At 46.6% G+C, this 21,534-nt stretch overlaps 1 protein-coding gene across 2 annotated transcripts in view; it reads right to left on the minus strand.

The window, feature by feature from the left end:
• Nucleotides 1–3,586: 3,586 nt before the first annotated feature.
• The window catches only part of LOC138504143 (G2/mitotic-specific cyclin-B2-like), a 46,453-nt gene continuing 28,505 nt past the window's right edge, over nt 3,587–21,534 (minus strand). Inside the window, exons 5-9 of one of the 2 annotated variants that reach the window (XM_069624381.1) lie at nt 17,481–17,639; nt 7,690–7,926; nt 5,802–5,942; nt 4,792–4,902; nt 3,587–3,825 (exon numbers count right to left, since the gene is read on the minus strand). In XM_069624381.1, coding sequence (XP_069480482.1) covers nt 3,715–3,825; nt 4,792–4,902; nt 5,802–5,942; nt 7,690–7,926; nt 17,481–17,639 — 759 coding nt within the window. In that variant the 3' untranslated portion in view covers nt 3,587–3,714. The remainder of the gene's footprint in view (nt 3,826–4,791; nt 4,903–5,801; nt 5,943–7,689; nt 7,927–17,480; nt 17,640–21,534) is intronic. The other variant, XM_069624382.1, reaches the window with a different exon arrangement.

A 21,534-nucleotide genomic window follows, 5' to 3' on the forward strand; every position in this document is an offset into this window, starting at 1 on the left:
GGTGTTTTGGTTCTGCATTGGTGTAGTGCCCATGGATTTATGAGTAATAGTCCCTCAAAAGGTTATTCCCAGAGTCTGTTCAGTGCAAGCATTAGATTATTTTCAGTGTGTCCATGTGTAGTGTGGCCAATCCCTAGTGACATTGGTTATATAGGAGCAGGAGAGTGAATTGGCAAGTAAGTGGTTTCAACTTAGTCTTTGGTTGCCGCTCAATAATATGTTACGTTCTTGGTTGCAGCCATGCCTCCTATCCAAGCATGGAGGCTAGTTTCCCCCCTACGGTTTTGAAGACAGAGTTGCTTGTACCTAGTGTGTGCCAATTACTCGCAGGGATTTGTCGGCACAGTTGCAGTTTGGCCTGTTGTGCGGTTGGATACTAAATGGGTGCACAGCTGGTATTGTAATACTTTTGATAAGTGGTGCACAACCAGGCAACCCTAGTTAGGCAGGTGAGCAATTGTTATACTAATTTTGATTTAATGTGTTACTGGTTTGGGCTCCCCCCCCCCTCCAATGCATAGATTGCACGTGGGGTGTCTTTCTGCATAGGCCAGTTGATTGAGCTGCTCTAGTTGTGGAGCATGACTGGTCCTCTTGGCTTTTGCTGCCATTCTGTGAGTGTTACTTCCAATGTGTTTTTCATGGTCTGTTGAAAAACAAGGTTCAGTAGTTTGCTGAATGCGAGGTCTTCGGTCGCTCTAATTTCTTGAGGTTGGAGATTAGGCAGGAGAATGCCATGCCGTTCCTCCAAATTTCTGCTTTTCGTATCTTAGGTCCCTTCTTGGTTGATAGCAGCCGACCTTGGCCAGGAGGAATCTGGCTCCATGTAGGGATTTATCAGCAATGTAGAGTGCTTTGAATTTGTGTTTTTACTGGTCGCCAATGAAGGCCTCTCAAAGCTGGGGTGGTCTCAGTTTCTTCTCAGGAGAATCCTGGCCGAGTTACTTGGCAAATATTTGCAGCATTCCTAGATAGAGGCCATTTGCGTAATCAATTCATGGTTAATATTAGGAATTGAACTCAGAGGGTTCTCTGTGGGAAGGAGAGGTATGGGAGCACCACACCCCCCCACCAAAAAGAAGTCTTAAGAGATGGTAGCATGTTTTGCAATTACGTTGACTTACGGTTCCAAGTATAGTCTGTCGTCCACGAGTATTCCGCGGTTATTTACCACGTTGGCAGTCTTTGGTTGCTTGTGTTCCAATGCTAGTCAGCCAATCCAGTTGTGGGTTGTTGTGTTTGCTGTGGGCGAGACCATTTCCATTTTGGCAGTGTTCCATTTGAGGTTGTTCATTCTCTTCCAATTGTAGATGTCAGTGAGACAGTTGCAGTGGTTTGGTTCCATGATCATCTACACTAGCAATTACATCTCCTCTGCGTAGTTGTAGTCGGTTAGTCCGTGGGTGTGAATGATTCATCAGGGGGACATGGAGAGCAGTGGGAGAGTCTGGATCCTTGTGAAACTCTGAAGGAGATATTTAATTTATAGTTACATGGCCAATTGTAGTGCATGCCAGAGTTGTCCAGTAGTAGGAAAGCCAGTTGTGTGCAGTTATCTGCATTTATTTTCAGGTCATTCTATACTGACAAGAGTGCGCATTATGTTCCCTTATTGGTCTGAAGCCAACTTGCAAGTGGTCAAGTATTGTTTCAACATAATAAATAGGAATCTCAGAGCAATGTTGAGAAAATGCCAATAAAAAGTTAGACTGTTTTGAATCACGCATTTTTCCATTATCTGCCAATACAAAAAGTCAATACACAAAAGCTTAATGGAAATCAGACGTTTAGTTTATGGTAGAAAAGTACCAGTGTTTCAGAATAACCCTTCTGGGACCCAATCTGTATGCAATTCAAATCCGTCAGATTGCGGCTACCTGCACACGACAACATTATGCTTCTTTTGACAACGACGGCTGTTATAAACGCTTCGCTTTGGCACCTTCCAACATTCATTCACTCTTCAATTTCCAATGAGTACTGTGTCCGAGACCTACTTTTTTAAACTAGTCATTACTTCTACCAAGACTGCACTATAGTCATTTTGTTCATGTGAAGGAATTTGTTCTCTCAAAGAACAGGTTTGTCTCCGGATTGTGTTTCCAATCTTTTGTACACCCTTCAACCAATATTAGTATGATATCTTAATTTGATACATTAGTTTTGGAAAACTTTGTTTCTGAATCCGAGGGTATTCATAAAACAGACATGCATTATGTACAGATTAGCAGATTGTGTTCTAGCCTGGCTATTCTCAGATACAGGTACTGTCTTAAAACTAAACTGCTGATTGCCATCATGCTTGCTTATATATTAATGTAATTGTATTCTTGTCAGATATGGAACCAGTCACTGATGTGTTCTTAAGCTCTTTTTATGCATTAGCAGCATGTTCCTATTCTTTTGGAGACTTGAGACATGATTATGCAGAAGACATTTAACGATTAACTCATACGGGTTAGTATATAATTGTTCTGTTGATAAATTGTTGCCATCAATGAATGGATTATCCCCGACCCACCTTGAGCTTGAAATCAAAGCCAGAGACACAGTAAACACATCTTTAACTTTCCAAGTTCTTCTTTACTTCAATAACAATTTTCACTGGGGTATCCATATTCTTTGGATAACATAGTTTGTTCTATTCCCTAGCCTATGTACCAAGGCTAGTTTTTACCTCCCCACACCCAAACTATGTTTATATTGATTCCTACTTCTTAACGTGTGAATGTTAAGTGTCATTTAGGCCTCCGACAAGGTAAAGGCTTTTTGCTTAACTTAGTGCAAAAGGTCTAGTATTCCCAGTTAAGGGCAGTGGGAAACAAACCACACCACCCTCCTATGCCAAGTTCCCCAAATAGAATAGGCCTAGCAGGCAGTCATTTCACGCCATACTCAGCATCTCACATGGACTTGAACCATTTGTCTGATCTAAAGCAAATTCCAACACCATTGTTGGATAAGAGTTAATACTCACCAAAAAGGCTTGCTGCCATGACCAGCCATTTTAGGTTTACACCAGATCCCACCTGCAGAGGTGGGCACTGTGGCTCTGCCAGCTTGTCTCTTACCGACTGGTCCCAAAAGTATACATGCCACTGGCTGTGCTGCTACCTCCAAGGCTGCCTGTCCCAGTAGTGACCAGCTAAGCTAGTCAGTTGGATTTTATGGGGGATTGGGTCAACAGTGGTTGATTGTCTGTACAACCCCATGCACCTTTCCGGCACTGACCAGTATGGGGCCCTTGCAGAACTCCCGAGGTCCCCACTTTGTTGCTTAGTCAGGATGGATTGACAATAAAAGCCCCATAGCCCAACAGGGCACTTGTCTCCTTGACCACAAAGCACCCAAACCACAACAACTTGCATAACGCACTGTGCGCAGCTTGGCCTGCAAGATGTAGGCTCTTCCTCTGCAGAGAAAAAAGGCATTGCCTTTGCATCCTCCTCCCAATAGGATAGCACTATTTGTACTCCCATTTTAGGAGCAAGATCAGTGATGCGAATCCAGTCGGGACTAAAGATTCACAGCTTGAACTGTAAATCACTGGTGTAGGAAGCATGAAAATTTAGAAACCACCTGCAAATTTATATAAAAAAGTATCTTTATTCTTAGTCACAAACTCCTCATACATATTTAATAATCAAGATAAAAACAGTTATTTACAAAGCAGCAGTTCACAAAGTGCATGAAAAAAATAAATCCAGCTTATAGCTAGCACCCCTCCATTAAGGAGGTATACAAGTTCTCAATGAGTTCCGATTTCAGGCAAGAGATTGTGCTGATTTTCAAGAGTTTACTGCTTGCATATTTATTCTTTATAGCCTGCAGATTAAGAAAAAACAAAATTTAAAAAAACTGACCTCAATGCAACCAATTAATCTTCATATAACAAAGTAATCTTTACTCCCCTAGCCTAAAGAGCCTGGTGACGGCCACATTCAAGTAAAGCTGAGCCCCTTGGATTAGTCTGTGACAACGCAGTTCAGGCAATTGTATTTTATGCCACAGCTGCACAATAAAATGTGCTAATAAATATGGTACCATGCAGTTCTGATAACTAACCAATCAGGCTTGTGCCAAAGAGTCAGTGAAATGTTTATAGCTTAGTCCATTTGACAATAGAGCAGTTAAGCATTCTCTAGTGCCCGTGTGGAAACCCCAAGTAGCAAGCCATTTAATGTATAAATGGACAGCAAGGATACAGTGGCTTAATTATACAAGGTGAAAAGGTTTTAAAGCTGCTGCACACCAAAAATGCAGGCCCTCATGCACTAGTGGGCTAGTGCACTGACGGGGTGACGGACACCTTGAAATACTATCCATTGAGCAGCACACAGTATGAAGCTTTTAGGATCTGGCACAAATGCCCCATCGATAATATTCCACCGTAGCCCATTTTCAGGATTTGGACATCCTCCTAGTGGCTATCAGCGTTTAGGTGGTCAACAAAGCCACATGCAGAATTTGAAGGTCTGAACGCTAGTTTTGGCAACTACACTGGCTACTATAAATAAAACATCTGTGGGAGAATTACTTTGAAGACATCTTCATTTGGTGGTATTGAAACGCAATGAATGCACAAGAGCATCTTAGACCTGTTCCATCAATGTTATGTATTAACCACCCCAAAAATCAAGCAACTAGTCAATATGGTATTCCAGATACACTAGGTTTATCATCCATGGAAAATTGATCTTCATTGATCCCCCCCCCCCCCCCCACACCTCCAAACAGTGCAATTGACCGCAGAATGACAGCTATGCAGAGCAAACTACACACAATACTTACAACATTTTTCGTTAAGTTATTGTTCACCCTTATGACATTCTTGGCCATGTGCTTCATGATTAGTAAAAGGTTCTCTTCTGCATAACCAGTGTAGTGTTGTGTAGTACAATCCTGAAATAAAGTAATAAAGCATTATCTGAAATCAGGTTCATATTTCACTTCGAATAGCTTCAACGCAATGGTCTTTTTATAAAAACCATATTAACGTTGCATAACTGATCCAACTTACCATTTAGGAAGGGGGATCTAAGCAAACATGGTCCATTCAGTGCTGGATCAAATTCATCATCACTGATTGGTGCAATTAATTTGGGGCGTGTAGAGTACGCTAGGGTCCTGGGTGAAATTAGCAGGGACTTGGGACCCTGACCAATGCCCAACACTATGCCTGCTGTAGGTGGGCAAAATTCCTGGCAGGCCACTCAGATTATAGCATCTGTGCATGTTACAGAAGATAACGAACATACTAATGGCGATGCCATGGGTGACAATAGTACTCAGCTGCCCTTCCACTGAACCTCTTGCCTCGCCATACGCAAGATTACAGTCAGTTTCCCCATCATACCTTTCCCTCTGCTGCCAACTCACAGAAGCTAGTTCTATTACCGGGGAGAAGGGGGGGGGGGGGGTGAGTGGTTAAAACTAGACTTCTGGAGCAAAGCGTGCATAAGTTGACTAAGAAAATTTTTTCAATGTGAAGTCTTGCAAACCACCCGGTGACAGCTTCCATCCCTTACACTGCCAAGGGAGCAACACACCCACCCCACAATCATGCTAACTCCTGGTGCTGATCAGCTATGGCACATGTTACTACCAAGTCAAATGCTACGAAGAAAAAAAAAACTAAAGTTGCCTTGCTGGATTTTAACCCTTGCCCCCGCCCTCCCCCCCACTTACTCGTCCCCCAGATAACCATAGAGTAGTCATTGAGAGTTGCTTGTTGCCTAGACTACTAAACTAGCACACCTTGCAACTGCACGAAAATATATGCACACTAAACCCAAACTCACCCATGTGCCTTGTTCCAACGCTTTTTGAGCCAGACACAAAGCAGCTGCAGCGACTTCTGAAGGCCGAAAGTGGACCATATCATAATCAACCAGTACAAGTTCCATCAAGTACTTTGCCAGCGTATGCTGTACGGCATCAGCCTGAGATTACAAACATAAGTTGTTTAGGCAATACCTGGTGATATTTAACATTTACTGAAATAGATACATCAGAAGATGGATTATATGAACACTTGCTAGATCTCCAACCCAGAGTTTGCTTCCATTTTTGGAGACTGCCAGCGGATTAGTTAGCTGCATATATGTAGAATATTAGAATGCAGCTCAATCTTGGGGTGACTGTCCAAGACCCATCAAGTGACATCCATTACAGTGCCCCCAGGTGTTCAGTGACCAACTCTGGCACAAGAAATTCATCAATGTGCCCAACTAAAGGTTTCAGCTAGAGCAGGGTGAACTCCAGGGCTGGCATCCTGGTACCTAGGCTAGCCCTCAATAGTCATGAGCAATAATCTTCATGACATAAATGAGTGGTAACCTGAAATGTTTCTGGCTACAAGGCATGACCACCCCTGCACTACAGCATGAGCTGCAGTTCGTGTTAGTTGTGCAGCAATGAACATTAAAGGAGGTCATGCCAATCTGGGTCACTAGACATCATTTGGATGAAGATGTTATTCTAAAAAAGGAATACAAGGCCTAAAGCAGCAGGCACGGAATGCTGCAGCCCATATGCAAGACAACAGGGCTGGCAATTGTGGGCCCATAGTCACAAGGGTACCCCTGTAACGCGCTTCGGGTCAAAGCATCAATGCCTTTTCAGGATTTACACAAACTCGAAAGCCTTTGAGTGCATCAGCACCAACTAAAGTAAGAAGTCAGTCAAACACAACATAGCAATGACCTTCACATATATATTTATTTGTATAGCGCAGTTACAGCCCAAGGGCATGGAGGCGCTGTTATAAGACTTTTGTAGGAAATGTTGATTAGGTGGATACAGGAGACTAAAGTGGTCCCTTCATGTATAGGTGCAATACAGGTAGGTGACTGAGCAAGACAAGTAATTACATACATGAAGTGAGCCAACAATAGAGATAACAGAACACACAGTAGCAGGTAGTGCGATGTGTTCAAGCCACCCACCCTGTGTTACAAATTACAAATAGTTCCTGCAGTCCACCCTTACTATGGAAGGTGTGTGACAAGGTTACACCAACCTAGGCTTTCTAGATGTGACCAGTACATCTGCATGGGAGGCAGCACACATTAGAAATGGTTTAAAAAAGGCAGATGAACCTGAAGCCCCATTGCCAAGCCAAATTAGGGTCTTACTGTTCACCATAATCGATCTGTTGTGCACAGGAATCTACAGGATCAGATCAATGACAAAAACTATAACAAAAAACTCAGACATAAGCACAATTGACCATCTATATCGGCTGTGAAAACCACCAACATCTCTAGCTGTGCATTCACCACAACATTTTCCACACCCGACTATCAGCTAACCAACTTCAATGTAACAATAAGCTATGCAAATAAACATCAATTTCCAGAAGGACTACCAGCTCCTGCTATGCCCAAAACGGAAGGTGCATTGAAGTGTTGTACCAAGTTCTGAATTGCCACAGAATATACTACTCCAACCCCTACAGTCACCCATGCCCAAGTGATACAGCAATCCAACAGAACCATGCATTGTGCTTCAGCAATGGCTGCACGCCCATTTTATGCAGGGTCAAAATGCTGGCATTAAACCTTTGGCTATACTATGAAGAGCACAGCTTGCAACCTTTCAATACTTCAGCCAACAATGTGTTAATGTCGCACTCCTTGTTTAAAGTTGTTTAAGGCTCAGTTCAACAGGTCACACCACTTTACTTACCTTACTGGCTTTAGATGCCCTCCTCAAGAAGTGTATTGGCAGTGGTCGCCCCAAACTGAAGTTCAGCCCCCGTAGGATCAGCATTTCCATTTCTAAGATCTGTGCTTTGCTGTATGCATTATCAGTCATATACACAAAGTCCCCAGCCTCAGGAACATACATTTCTTCATACTTTGATGCCAAAAGTAGGGCAGTAACACCTACCAGCTGAAGCTTGTTTCTGGAAACTGGCTGGATCTGAAAGTTAAAGCCAGAACATGAAACTAATAGAAGAGAAGCCAATCAGTCTATCAGGCAGATTCTAAAATGTACTGCTCCCGCGACCCGCCCTACTCCAGGATATTGCAGTCTATCCACCAAGTCTATGTGGAGTGTAAAAATTGTTCAAAACCCAGGATCTCCAAACAGTAGATTGCAAGCCACTGGTAGCTCGCCTGAGGCTTCCCAGTAGCTCTTTGCAGACACCAAACTGTTCATAATAGTGTTTGAAGTCCCTGGGCAGCTTACGCAGCCCACTCCCTCATGTGCATGGTGAGAATGGGCTGCATCTAGGTTTGAAGGGCTCAGGTCAGTGTGTCAAGGGATGACCTATTAAAAAATATATATACACACACACGAGTTTTGCCCACTGTCACCAAGAGCCGACAATGGCTGTGGGTGCATACATCTACATGCAATATGAAACAAAGCCAAGATGTGATTGTTTCAGTCCCACAGTTCAGATTTATTTCTGTTAGCATTACTTGCATGCTGGCAATTGAAGCTTGCAATCAAATTGGGGGAATAAAGCTATTGATTTGATGCGTGCAGAAGGATAATTTGCACAAGTCCGAGCTTGCAAGAAAAAAAAAAAAAAAAAAAAAAAAAGTACACCCAGCGGTACATGTTGCCGTTCATGGTAAAACTGAACTACATTGTATTTGAAGGGACAGTTTGTAAGGCAACCTTACCCCAATTTTATTGAAAGTTAGGATGGAATGTGATACGAGCAACCCATCTCTATGGATGTCCCAAAGGAAATTTTACATGTGAAAAACTACCAGCTGCACTGTATTCTAGCGCTTGTCCACTTTGCATGTACCATCAATGTCAGGCCTCAAAACATGTATTTTAGTTCTGTTTGACAAGAATACAAATGAATTAATTAGGTGATAAACTGAGCAGTGGTTTGTATGTAAATTTTGCCATTTATAGGATTAATATAGGTTAAACCTAGTTACCAAGAAACAAAGATCTATACAAAACAGGTGATGAATAGAGGGGAAATAACAGTAGAGACAATGCATGGAGAACAATTAAATGTATCCCCTTTGGCTAAGGTACACAAACAAGGCTCACGCAACAACCATACTCTGGTTGCTTAAAATGTTAATATAGCAGTTTGTTATCTGTTGTATGCACATTTGAAGGACTCGCTTGTCGTTTTACCCCTGGGATTTACTTTTTTGTATATAACATCACATGTTCAATCTTGATAATTGACATAAACTTAGTAGGATTTGGCTTTGCTGAATTGTGGCCCAACACATGAGCAATGCATGAATTGGGGATATGGATACTTCAAAGGAGAATGTGATGCTTTTTAAGCCAGAACACACGAAACTGACCTTGTTAAATCCTGTATGCAGATCCACTATTCATCACGGAAAAAGTTGTACCATTTCCATCTAGTGTCCAGCATAAAAAGAAAGTGCATCTTTAAGTGGTTTGCAAAACAAGTAGGTAAACTAAACGCTGCAATGCAAATGCATTACAGTGGCATCCTTCAAAAGGTGCCAATTGTATGACTGTACTTGAACAGATGGTACAATCAGGGCACAGTGAATCCATGGCCCAGTTTGCTGTAAGATTTAAAGGAACAAGTTACTTATCTGTAACTGTTCGTCAGCATGTGTCTGGCATGGATTCACATGCTCATGAATACAAGAATACCTAGCAGTACACATGCAACCACGGGAGGTGGTAAGGCTCAACATTAAGCATCTCTTACCTCCTCACCAGGCCCACTTTCACAGGTTGTGCAGCACTGCCTGGCCGACTCTGAACTCCTCCCTGGAATCCCGGTCGATGCAGTAGAATCTCATGAAGGTGTGCGTCGACCTCCATGTAGCAGCCCTGCAGATGTCCAGCAGGGGCACACCAGACAAGAATGCCATGGTAGCAGCGATCGCTCTGGTTGAATGGGCTCAGACGGCCGGTTTGCCAACCAATGACAGTGCATGATGCAGCCAGAGAGCCATCTGGAAATGGAAGCCTTCAAGAGGGCCTTCCCTTGGTTCACAGGTCCAAAGTTCACAAATAGCTGCGATTTCTTCCGAAGGGTCTTCGTGCAGTCCACATAGAACTTCAGCGCTCAAGCCACATCCAGCGAGTGCAAAGTCCTCTCAGCTGGCGACAAAGACAGGACACAGGTAACACCAAGGGCTCATTGAGAGGAAGTCCGACAGCACCTTGGGCATGAAGGAGGGGTGCGTCCTCAGCACTACCCTCGTCTCGTGGAATGTAAGGTATGGAGGTTTACAGGAAAGACCTGGATCTCCCCCAGTCTTCCACGACAGGAACTTCAGCGGTGCCAAATGCAGAGGCTCTAATGGCAGCCCCATGAGCCTGGACAGAACCACGTTGAGTGCCCACCGGCGGGAACGATCGGAACAGTCCCTTCATCTACTCCTTCACCCAGCGATGGGACCATAGGGACAACCGCCCAGTAGTTCTGGTGTAGCGGGAGATAGCCGCCAGATGGATTTTGACGGAGACATGTGCCAGCCCCGCCATGGCCAACGATAGTAAGTACAGCAGCACCTGAGGGGCCGTAATTCGCAGAGGGTTAATCTGTGCACGGCACCAGACAGAACCTCATTTGTGTCCATAGCACGAGAGTCGAGGACGCCCTGGCCTTTGCAAGTACCTCCTTGCAGTCTGCCGGGATAGCGTATCCTCCGAACTCTAGCGCCGCAGGAGCCAGGCCTCCAGTTTCTGCAACCCCGGGTCGTGGTGGAGAATGGCTCCTCACTCTCTGGCGAGAAGATCCGCGTCCATCAGCAGTTTGACTGGGGAGGGGGGAGACCCGACATGTCCAGAAGGTCCAGGAACCAAATCTGCCTTGGCCACGCCAAGGATCATCCTGCACTGGGACCAAGTTGAATGAGTCGCAACAGCAACAGGGGAAAGGGGGGGCGGGGCACACATACAGGCTGTCCCAGGGGGAATGAGAAGGCATCGCCCATACTCCCGAGCTGGGGGGAACCTGCTGGCGAACCTCCGGCACTTGGTGTTTGTCGCAAATAGGTCGATGGGGATTGCCCCATTGTTGGAAAAGTAGATCCACTTGATCCCAACACAGTTCCCACTTGTGGCACAAGTGCAGCTCCATGCTGAGCGAGTCAGCGATGGTGTGCTTTGTTCCTGTCCTTGGCCGACGGCCCAGTGCCACAGATCCTGGCCTCCTTGGATAGTGCTGGGGATCAGATGCCCCCTTGCTTCCAGATGTAGAACATCGAGGTGGTGTTGTCAGTGAAGATCCTTACCACCTTGCCCTTGAGGGATGGGAGGAACGACCCGAGGGCCCAGAACATGGCTCGGAGTTCCAGGACATTGATGTGTAGTGACCTCTCCTCCGGGAGCCAAAGGCATCTTGCGTGGAGCCCTCTGGTGTGCGCTCCCCATCCCTCCAGGGAGGAGTCTGTCATCACCGTCACCTGATGTGCCAGGGTCTGGAAGTCCATACCCACTGCCAGATGCATGCGGGTGCCCCACCACTGGATCGCTTGGCAGAAGGTAACATTGAGCGAGATCCGGTGTGCGAAGCTGCCCGCCACGTGCATCCAATGGACATCAAGGAACTCTTACAGTTGACGCATCCGCAACATGCACAGGCAAAGAGGACATCATGCCAAGCAGGGACTTGACGGACCTCACTCTGGCGACGTCCATGGTTGACAGCCGCTGAACCGCGCCCAGGATGGCCTGTCCTTTTCTTCTAATGGAGAAACCAATCACGCCACTGTGTCGAGACTGGCTCCCAGGAACAGGGCAACTTGCAACGGTACCAAGTGGTATTTCGTGAAGTTGGAGAATCCCAAAATCCTCGAGCAGCGGAATGTCTTCGCTGTGTGCGTGACGGCGAGCTCTCTGGTCCTTGCTTGGATGAGCCAATCGTCCAGGTAGGGGTAAATGTGGATCCTCTGGGCACTTGGTGAATACCCTGGGTGCTGACTTCAGTTCAAAGGGAAGGGCCTTGAACTGAGCGTCACCCTTGGACCACAAATCTCAGGAACGCGATGTCCTTTTAGGATGGGGATGTGGAAGTAGGCATCCTCCAAGTCCAGCGATGATAGGAAGTCGCCTCCCTCCAGCTGCTCCAGCACATGCTGGAGGGTGACCATCCAGGACTTCTGGGACTATGTGCTTGTTTAGACGAAGGTCCAGGATGGGTCGCTAGCCACCGATCTTTCTTACGAGGAAGTATCGGGAGTACACCCCAGAGCTTTTTTGGGACAAGCTTGATGGCTCCTTTCTTCAGCATCGCCCTGATTTCCAGCAGTTGAGGGATGTGATTTTTCCTTCCTGGCCATGGGAGGAATGCGGGGGCACTTCTTTTGAAACGAGTGTCCGCGGGAACAGGACATCCAGCACCCAGCGGTCGGTGGATATGGACTACACACGCTGATTAACTTCACCGCCGGCCTCCCAATGGGGTGCTCAGGTGGGGGCCCGATGATACAGCCGGTTCAGTACTGCTTGGCAGCCGCCTTGGCAACGACGAGGTCCTCCTGACTAGCAGTGTCCTCTGTAGGCCTCCTGCGATGAGGAGCGTGCTGCCTGGCGGTACGTAAAGGAGCTTGCCTCCGGAGTTACGAAAGGGCGGCCGTTGTTGCTTCAAAACACCCAAGGCCCGAGCCGTCCCCGCGTCGGCCTTGATGGCCTGCAGTGCACTGTCTTGCCAAACAGATTGTTCCCGTCTAAAGGCGGTATCCAGTCGAATTCCCTCTTTAATTATATTTTTATTTTGAGGTCTCTTCCCCCCCCCCTCCCCATTTCGAATAAAAACGTCAAAAAAATTCGACATTTGAGATTATTTTTCTGAGATTTTGACATTCAACTTTTTTTTAAATTCGACCTTTTCACTATAACCCCTAAAGGCATGTCCATAACTCTGGTCTGCATGTCTTGGTGGAAATTGGTTGACTTGAGACAACCACGCCAGCGAAGGCAAACGCTGTTGCCCATGTGGTGAAAACCAGTGGTCCGTGGCCACCGTTATGGCGTGGTCCGACGCCACCTCATCTTCCTGAAAGATCTCCAGGGCTTCAGCCCTCTTGTCGTCCAGGAGGAAGTCCAGCAGGGGAGCGATCTTAAACCACAGCTCCCTGTCGTAGCGGGCCACAATCGCGAGGGTGCTGGCTGCTTTAATAGTAGTCGCCGACGAGAGGAACCCCCCACCACCCCATGGCGTCCAGTTTCATTCCCTCGCTGTCAGGGAGGTCGAAGTTGAGGCCCTCCATGCTGCCTTCTTGGCCGCCGCGACGACTGAACCCCGGGGATCTGCCGCACCCTAAGGCACATGGGGGCAGAATCCGTACTGGTCTGACAGGAGCCGTGGATGGGTTCTTCAGGAGCGACAGCCCCTCGTCCCAGATGTCGTCAAGTAAAGGAATCGAGAGGACTGTCTTCCTCTTGGCCTCACGCCGTTGATAGAGGAAACCTTCCTTCTTCTGTTCCTCGGGGCAGAGCTGGAAGAGCTCGGATGCCCTTGCGCTCATGGCATGGAAGGAGCCAATTTCGTTGGGCAGGGAGGCCCGAGGAGGTGGTGATGGGAGGCCCACCCCATCGTCGCCACCGTAGTCATCTGTCCCTGCCGTTCCAGTGTCGTCCCTCAGATAAGGATACGAAGGCTGTGAAGGGTGTGGGGGAGGGGGAAATTAACTCTTCTCCGCTTGCTTGGAGGGCTTCCCGGCGGGCCAGATCCGCTGGATTGTCAGTTGGGAGTAAGGGCAACCTTGTCTTTAACTCTGTACACAAGGCCTGGATCAGCATCAAGATTGCTCCCGAGTTGTCTTGTGGGACTGGACCTCCTTGTTCAGGATCTTCACGACTCCAGCCAGCTCCTGTGTCTGTAATGGCCACTGCCACCACCCCTCCCCCCCTTTTTCCACCTGGGGCTTCATGGGGGGGTCTTTTGGTGGGCTGAAAAGGGGATTCCCTCTGTGGTGGCAGGGAAACTAGGCCAGAGGTAGTCTCCACTGGGGTAGCCTCAACAGGCTTCGCCAGGGCTGCTGCGACTCCCTCGATAGAGGCCTTAGCCGGGTGAGTCAAGGCCTTCACTACCTTAAACGTGCCTGAGGCCTTCATCTGAGGGATGGGGGGGAACAGGTCACCACCTCGCTCCCCCTCGGCTCTCTCCATCGGTATCAACCGAGAGATCTCCCAGAGCTTACTGGGTTCTCAGATTTCCTCTTCCCCAAGCCAGAGTTGATTCGGTGAAAGTACACCCTGCCTGGCAGCTGAGGAGCCCGACCGATCGGCACTCCGGTGCCCGTGGTGCTTTGCCTTATGTTAGGCACCCCCCCCCGCCCCCCGTCACCGGGGCGCCCTCAAAGGTCGGAAGACTGCTCGGACTTCTCAGCTGCTGCTGGGCTCTTCCTTTCCAGCCAATTGGTGAGCCAGGTACGTCGATCCTTCATAGTCCGTCCGACATATTCTTGCAAAACGCACAGTCCTTCTCCATGCGAGTTTTGTCTTCGTGAAGGCAGTAGAGGCATCTGGAATGCTCATCCTCCTTGAAGACATTCTGCAATCCGCATCCAGGGCAGCTCTTGGACCTGGGGGTCGCGTTTCCTTTGTCCTGGGCCGGGTCCACGCAGGGTAGGCCTCAAAGATCTTCTGGAATGAGGGTCGGTGAAAACTTCGCCCTTGAGGGGTCTAGAAAATTCTGAAACAGGTCCCCGTTAATCAGAAGTAGAAACGGTGGAGCTTGTGGCTCGATTTGACCGAAAAGCGAGATTAAACTCTCTGGGGAAAAAAAACACAAAACTTTTTTTTCTTTTCGCAAAACAGTAAAAGCTCGAGAGCTATAGAACGAGGACTCCAACACTTGAACCTGCGGTAGAAATCTGAAGATGGCTGCCAGAGGAGGGGCTTAGGGTAGAGACCAGTGATTGGTTGCTAGAAACAAAAAAACTGAGAATATTCCCGGCCTGATGGGAAATATTCATGAGCATTTGAATCCATGCCAGACACCATGCTGGAGAATGTATGCTCGTCAGTCGTGCAGCCAGTGTGATTGCCAGTTAGGCTAGATTGTATGCAGTACCTTTTGGGAACACTACAATAACCCTGACCAACTGGCAATAGGGACCCCAACCTTTGGTATAAGTCTGACCTACACAGGTTGACAGTGTGATCGAGCAGCTAGGCTTCTCAAGAGGGGTTATGTGAGCAGTAATGTGACAGTTTCACAGTAGCAGTTATCCAAATAAACAGTTACACTCAAGGTTTAAAACAATTTATTTCAGTCAGTTGTAAAGCCTTCAGAAGGGAGCAATATATGCAACACTTCAAACCACACTTAGTTTCTCTAAGTTAGTTGATACCCAGTGGGATGGCACAGACACTTTCTACACCTACACACTCGGGTGACTTAAATAGCTAGGGCACTGGACATTGATTTATCACTAGGCCATGCAATACTGTGTTTGGTGGAAAAGGATAACAAATAAGTACTTGTACAAACCTTCCGAAGCAGAGTAAATTAACCCTTTCCTGGGGAAGGCTACAGCACATCGGAGGTAAAGGAGTCTCAGGGAGCCAGGACAGCCAATGTTAATTGCACAATGTCAAGGGGAGCTGAAGATCTTCTTTGCAGGTAGGTAAATGTGTGGAAAATAGAACACTAAGGGCCACAAGCTGTGAGGGGGCAATGTTTTAGCAACTCTGCAAGGTAACAAAGAACTGAGCAGGTAATGCTACACAACATGAGTTCTTAGACTACAGTACGTCTGGTTAGAAGAAATGGTTCGAGCTGGCTTCTGTTCCTGTACAGGTCTGCAGATCCTGTTCCCGATCCTGGGGATCGGGAGCGAGGATGTTTGAGGACTCCTGCTCTGCAACGGACAGTCAGTGGCAGTGGGCAAACTATTCAGCGGTGGTTTCAGCTCCTCGCGTCTGACAGCAATTAGCAACATTGGTTCTCGGATAGCACTTAAGCCTTTCCTTGCTTCTGGGGTCCAGCACTCGGTGGCTCAGACAGTCCTGCATCAGGGAAGACTGGAGTATCTTCCTATTGCCCGGGTCCGACACAATCTGGTGTACCTCTCCCTGGCTCCAGCAGCAGAAATGCAACCCGCTTCAAGAGGATGTCCAGACGGGCTTACTTTGGAGTCGATCAACTCTACGGAGAAGTCATCCTGGCAGGGCTTCTCTAGTCTAGGTGAATTCGGATCTTCAGCAGGGCGTGTCCAGGCAAACCAACTGTCCAGGAGTTGAAGCAGGCGTCTCTTCCAAGTTCTTCTTCAGATTCCTTCGCAGCGGTCGACTCGGCCTTCCTTAACAAACAGCCAGCCGGCCAGCCAATCACCTTAGGGTGCATTGCTGTAACCAAGGGGATTAAGCACAGGGATTTTCGGGGACCTACCTCACTTCCTGCCAGACATACTGGAGCCACTCGCAAGTCCCACCAACATGAACAATGGGACCAAACCTGGTTTGGCATGCAGAGTAAATCAAGGAACCGACAGATGCAATAAGAGACCGGGCCATGTTGACAAGATGGGCACCCAAGGGTGCCTTACTGTGGCTGTGAACGCAGCAAAACCACACAATGATAGTAAAAAGTAAACCACTGCCACCAGCCATTCATCGAGGAAAGGGTAACAAAAAGGTTACATGAGAAACTAGACAAAAGGGATACCAAGACACCCCTCCAGAACCCATGCGTGCTGGGTCTAGAAAGTTACAAAGTAAGTAAAGTCAATGTCACTACTCTTGGAAACCATAGTTTATCCAAGAGAAGGTATTTAAACCTTTAGGAAATCTAAGACTTCCGCTTGCCACTACAATGAAGGTGCTGTGCGACAATGTAAAGATAATACCAATGGAGTTGGACTCCAAAGTTGAGACAGAAATTAAAAATGACATGAGCGATAAAAAGCCCAGCAAAAAGAGCTGGGTGTCAAGGTAGAAGGGAATTAGCACATTTCTGAGAATTCTCCCCAACATTGCCTAATTTTCATAGATAAGCTTCCTGAAATTCTGTCTGAGATCATCAGAGGGCTGCTGTTGCTTCAAGCTACACACCAGATTACGGAGCACTGGTAGATTGCAAGCAGTGTGCCTTCGCATTGAATGGCCCGATTGTCAAGCAAATCAAAAAGGAGAATAGGAGACAGCTACTAATAAAATGCTTTTGAAATTAATACCATGGTAAATGCATAAATAAACTGCCAAAAACAGTCTTGTTACAAATTCTCTCCTGGACATAACACCCCAGTAGCTCCCACCTACTGGCCATTAACTACAATTGGTTAATGCTAACGTAAAGGTTGGAGACCACTGTTCTAGACTATTCATAGATATTGCTTGCCTGGTATCTGGTGACAACTGGCATATCAGTCATACTAAATGAAACATTGGAAATTCAGTACCTGCTTATGGCAGGAACTGCAACATCATGGCATGGTATTAGACTAAAGCTTCTGGTGCTTGCACTGCCCGTTTCCACCCCCTTCACAGGGGTAAATTACCAGTACCCCTGCACCCCCCCCCCCCCCCATAGCAGCAGTCTGGCAGCTTACTTGTAAAAAGCGATCCGTTATTCCAACACACATATATAGAGTTTCTGGGAGGAGCTGGAACTTGGCATGAACTTGAATGAGCCAGTCTACCAGGATTGCACGCATGCGGCCATTAACTTCTCTTCCGTCAAGATACCTTGGATACACTGGCTGCTCAAGCTACAATAAAAAAAATAATGTCCATTTAAGTATTGACAAAATGTGCACACACCAAATAAGGCTGCCATTAAGCCGCTGAAGGCCTCGTCATGATCTCTAAAATCAGGCTCATCTGTACTGCTACATAGGACCAAACCCATTAAGAAATGCTGCCAACAGCAGGCAGTGTTTGAGCCAATGAAAAGCTCATTGCGCTCAAATCTAGAAATTAATACAGCAGACCAAAATCAAAGCAGATATAGCAGATCTTCCATTCAGGTGACTGCAAGACTAGGACATTTCATAAACTGCAGTAGTTGTTGCCTGCATGAAGGTTAAAGCCACAAAATTTGCAAGCAAATTGATTTCTAGTCTGCTAATTGACATAGCTACCAACACTGGGACTTTGACCCCGCTAGTCAAACATCTCAATGCAGTTAACGCACCCGCCCAGTGCTAGAAGGAAACCAAACAAAAGTAACATAACAGCAGGCATTAGCAGTGTATAGGTTTGTTAGTGAAGAGCTACTGGCTTTGAAAACTCTGGGATGGCAGCAAATTAGACACGAGTGTGAAGCTCAACCAGCAAACAAATGCTTACAAATATATGTATGCGGTGTTGCAGTTACCAGTTGTCCTCCATAAACTTCAATAGGACATTTTTTACCCCCATTGTTTGCATACTTACTTTTTGGAGGCAGATAAACCAGAGGGAAATCAGACCCAAGACCAAGGCACCCATCTCCATTGGGGCATTTGTACATTTTTTAAACTGCACATAGTGACATGCAGCTGTTGTACTTTGTGTAAGGTGTTTTACTTGTGGATGGGCTAGTGGCAGCTGAGACTTCCCTACTGAGTTCTACTTTTCCCCTTGTGCACTGCAGCATATAATTTAGAATTCCATATTTGGAGTGGCCCGAGATTTGCACTTGGCCCTTCCAGGTCTTCAAATGCCATATGAAGAAAACAAGCCTCCTTCACGCCCCACACCCTCAGTTTCTCAGACATGGCCAGATGAGCTGGCTGGCCACACCATATCCAAGCCAAGGTGTGCCATTCTCGTTTGCACCTTTTGATACATTGATAGTATAGCTCAATGCCAACATGCTAGTCTTGGTAGCAAGACAGAGCAACACAGGTTCAAAACCCGGGCCCATGCTTGTTATTAACCATGTTATAAAAATTGTGCACCCTTTTCCTTGCCTTCAACCTGTCCAGAATTATTATTTTTTTTTTTTAAAAAAGGCAGTAAAGTTAAACTTATGCACCACCTATGAGTGAATGTTGGCATCAAAGTCAGTGGGTCAGGAGTCTCTGCAGGGAGCCAGGACAGCCAAAGTCAATGTGAACAATGTCTATGGATAGCTTGGCCCACAAGCTGTTGCTTGTGAAAGTCAGAGCTGAAATGAAAAAGCAGCTAGTGCAAGTCTCAACTGAGGGTAATGCAAGCTACAGACAAGAGTTAAGTACCCCTTGGTAGGGCAGTATGTTCAGTTTGAAGAGGATACAGCGGGCTTCTGTTCTGGTTGCAGTCTTGAAGGGCCTCCAGCAAAGTTAATCTTGGGTTAGTTGGTCCAACCAAGATAAGAAGTTGCCCATTCCAGGGCTTTTGTCGATGCAGCATTGGAACTTCAGCACTGCAGCAGGGCTTCACCGGTCCAGGCTATTGCAGCAAGCTTCTCTTCAAGATTCCTTCATCAGATGTTTGGTCCAATGGTAGATTCTTCAGTTCAAGAACCATCACCTTTTATGCAGGTTTCCCTCATCCATGCACATCCTAGCTGTCACTCACAGCAGGGTGGCTGTCGTGCAAGGACAGCCAGCCAATCAGCACTGGGTACATTCAGGTAACCAAGGATATCAAGGACAGGGAGGTTTGCTTCCTGTCAGACACTGGTGCCAGAGGCATGTTTCAGTACTGAAGCCGACCAAAGGCAAAGTGAACAAAGGGGTTCAACCTGGTTTGGCACGCAGAGTAAAATGCAAGAAAGATCTTACTAAAAAAAACACAAAAAAAAAAAGAAATTGACACAATGGTCACCCAGGGGTGCTATCCTGCAGCGGTAGGGAAATTAAGCCACTTCCAGTTAAAAGTAGTGAGGGCAAAAAAAAATAAAATGTAAGTGTTGCGTTAAGTAGGAAAAGGAAATACTAAGTAACCACCCCAGCACTCCACATGAGATGGGTGTGCTGGACCTACATAGGAAAGAGGTAAGTCTGTCACTTACTACTCTTGGGACCAGTAATTCACCCAAGAGAAGGTATTTAACCCTCACGAGAAATCTAAAGGACCTCTTGACACTTCACTGAATGGGCTCACAAAAAAGTAGATGCCTATGGAGTTTGTCAGACTCCAAAAAACAAAGAAACAAGTCCAAATCAGATCAAAAAATACAAGAATAAAATAACTCACTCCAGGGTTAAAATTTAAAAAAACCAAAAGTCCTGCAAAACAGCTGAGGGTCTCCAAGGTTGAAGGGAATTACCACAGAAATGAGAATTCTCCCTAATAGTTTGCTGCTGGGCAGATGTGAAAGCAATAGTTGCTGACCGAGCACAATTGGACTGGCTTCCAGCCTCAAATTTGGATGGAGTGTAAGGCTTCATACGATGGAGCCAAGATTATTAAGAGCAGCCCACTGACAGGATAACTTCTGCAGTGGACCAGCATTCCCTTCAGTGACGCCCTGCTCCTCTGCCCGATCTCCAAAGGCTTCAACCCATGGACTAGTGGGACCAACTAGGAGACATCGCCACAAGAGCCTTCAGAAGTGTCCCTGGACTGACCCCACATGCTACTGTGAAGCAGCCGTGGCTCAAACTGATCACCAGCTTGTGTCAGTGACCTTTGAAAATGGCAGGGTCCCAGCATCAAAGAAGGCTGTACTATAACTGTTTCTGCGATCATACTCGGAAGATGGGCTATTGCCACCTGTGCATTCTTAACATGGGTCAGGTATCCTAACCCCCCCCCCCCCCCCCTAGCCTTGGGACAGGAGAACTTACCAGTCTTTGGACAAATCCTCCTCCAACCACCACAGCCCAATACATCCATTAGAATACCTTTCCTGAGGAAACCTATACTGGAACTTGTTTAGGTACTATGCCCCATACATCCTTGCCTTAAGCAAAAGGGCCTTGTGATTGTATTAATTTACTCTGCGCTAGCTTACTTCCTAAATTAAGGCACTGTAAGTTAACCTACTGATGAATCTATGGTTGAGTAATATTACAACCTGCTATTTAATTTCTTTAAAGGCCTAGTAAATAGTTGCTTTTTGGACATTGACTATTGTGCGTTATTCTGTGTGGCCTAGACCACTTACTGAGAGCAAGACTTCGCACTGCTCCTTCATTGGTTTGGTCTAATGACCAAGACTGCCTGTACACCATTGCCTCCTAAATATAACACTGGACAGACGTAGCATTTGACCCACATTGGACAGCAAGTTCGTTTTTATTAGCAAAGATCCTTACCATTAGTGGACCTGGAAGTAACAAGTCCACAACATAGTAAGGCAGCCTTGCGACAGATTATTGAACAAAGACCAAGCACACCCAGCCGCCCACTAAGAGGACAACCATTGTAGCCAATGAGCATTGCTTCCAGCCAAGTCCCAGTGAAGCCCTGCTACTACAGAGCCAGATCTCCACAAAGCTCAGGGCTTAGGTGCACGGTAGCCCCCCACCACACTTGTGGGCAGAACAAAGCCCCCGTTTGAGGATCTGTGCCTGTTGGCTACCTGGCCAGTTGCAGTTCCAAATTCAGCACTTGAACCCCAGGAAGAATGTGCGATGGACAGGCATACCAGCAGCATGAAGTTGTGAAATTCCCAGAAAGCATGCTTGAGTGAAGCACAGCAAGATTCCGCAAGCACTTTTTTAAAATTACATGTCAAAAGCACATCGGATA

The sequence above is a fragment of the Ambystoma mexicanum genome, chromosome 11, assembly GCF_040938575.1.
Source record: "Ambystoma mexicanum isolate Mex_15411 chromosome 11, UKY_AmexF1_1, whole genome shotgun sequence".
In the NCBI taxonomy this organism is placed as follows: domain Eukaryota; kingdom Metazoa; phylum Chordata; class Amphibia; order Caudata; family Ambystomatidae; genus Ambystoma; species Ambystoma mexicanum.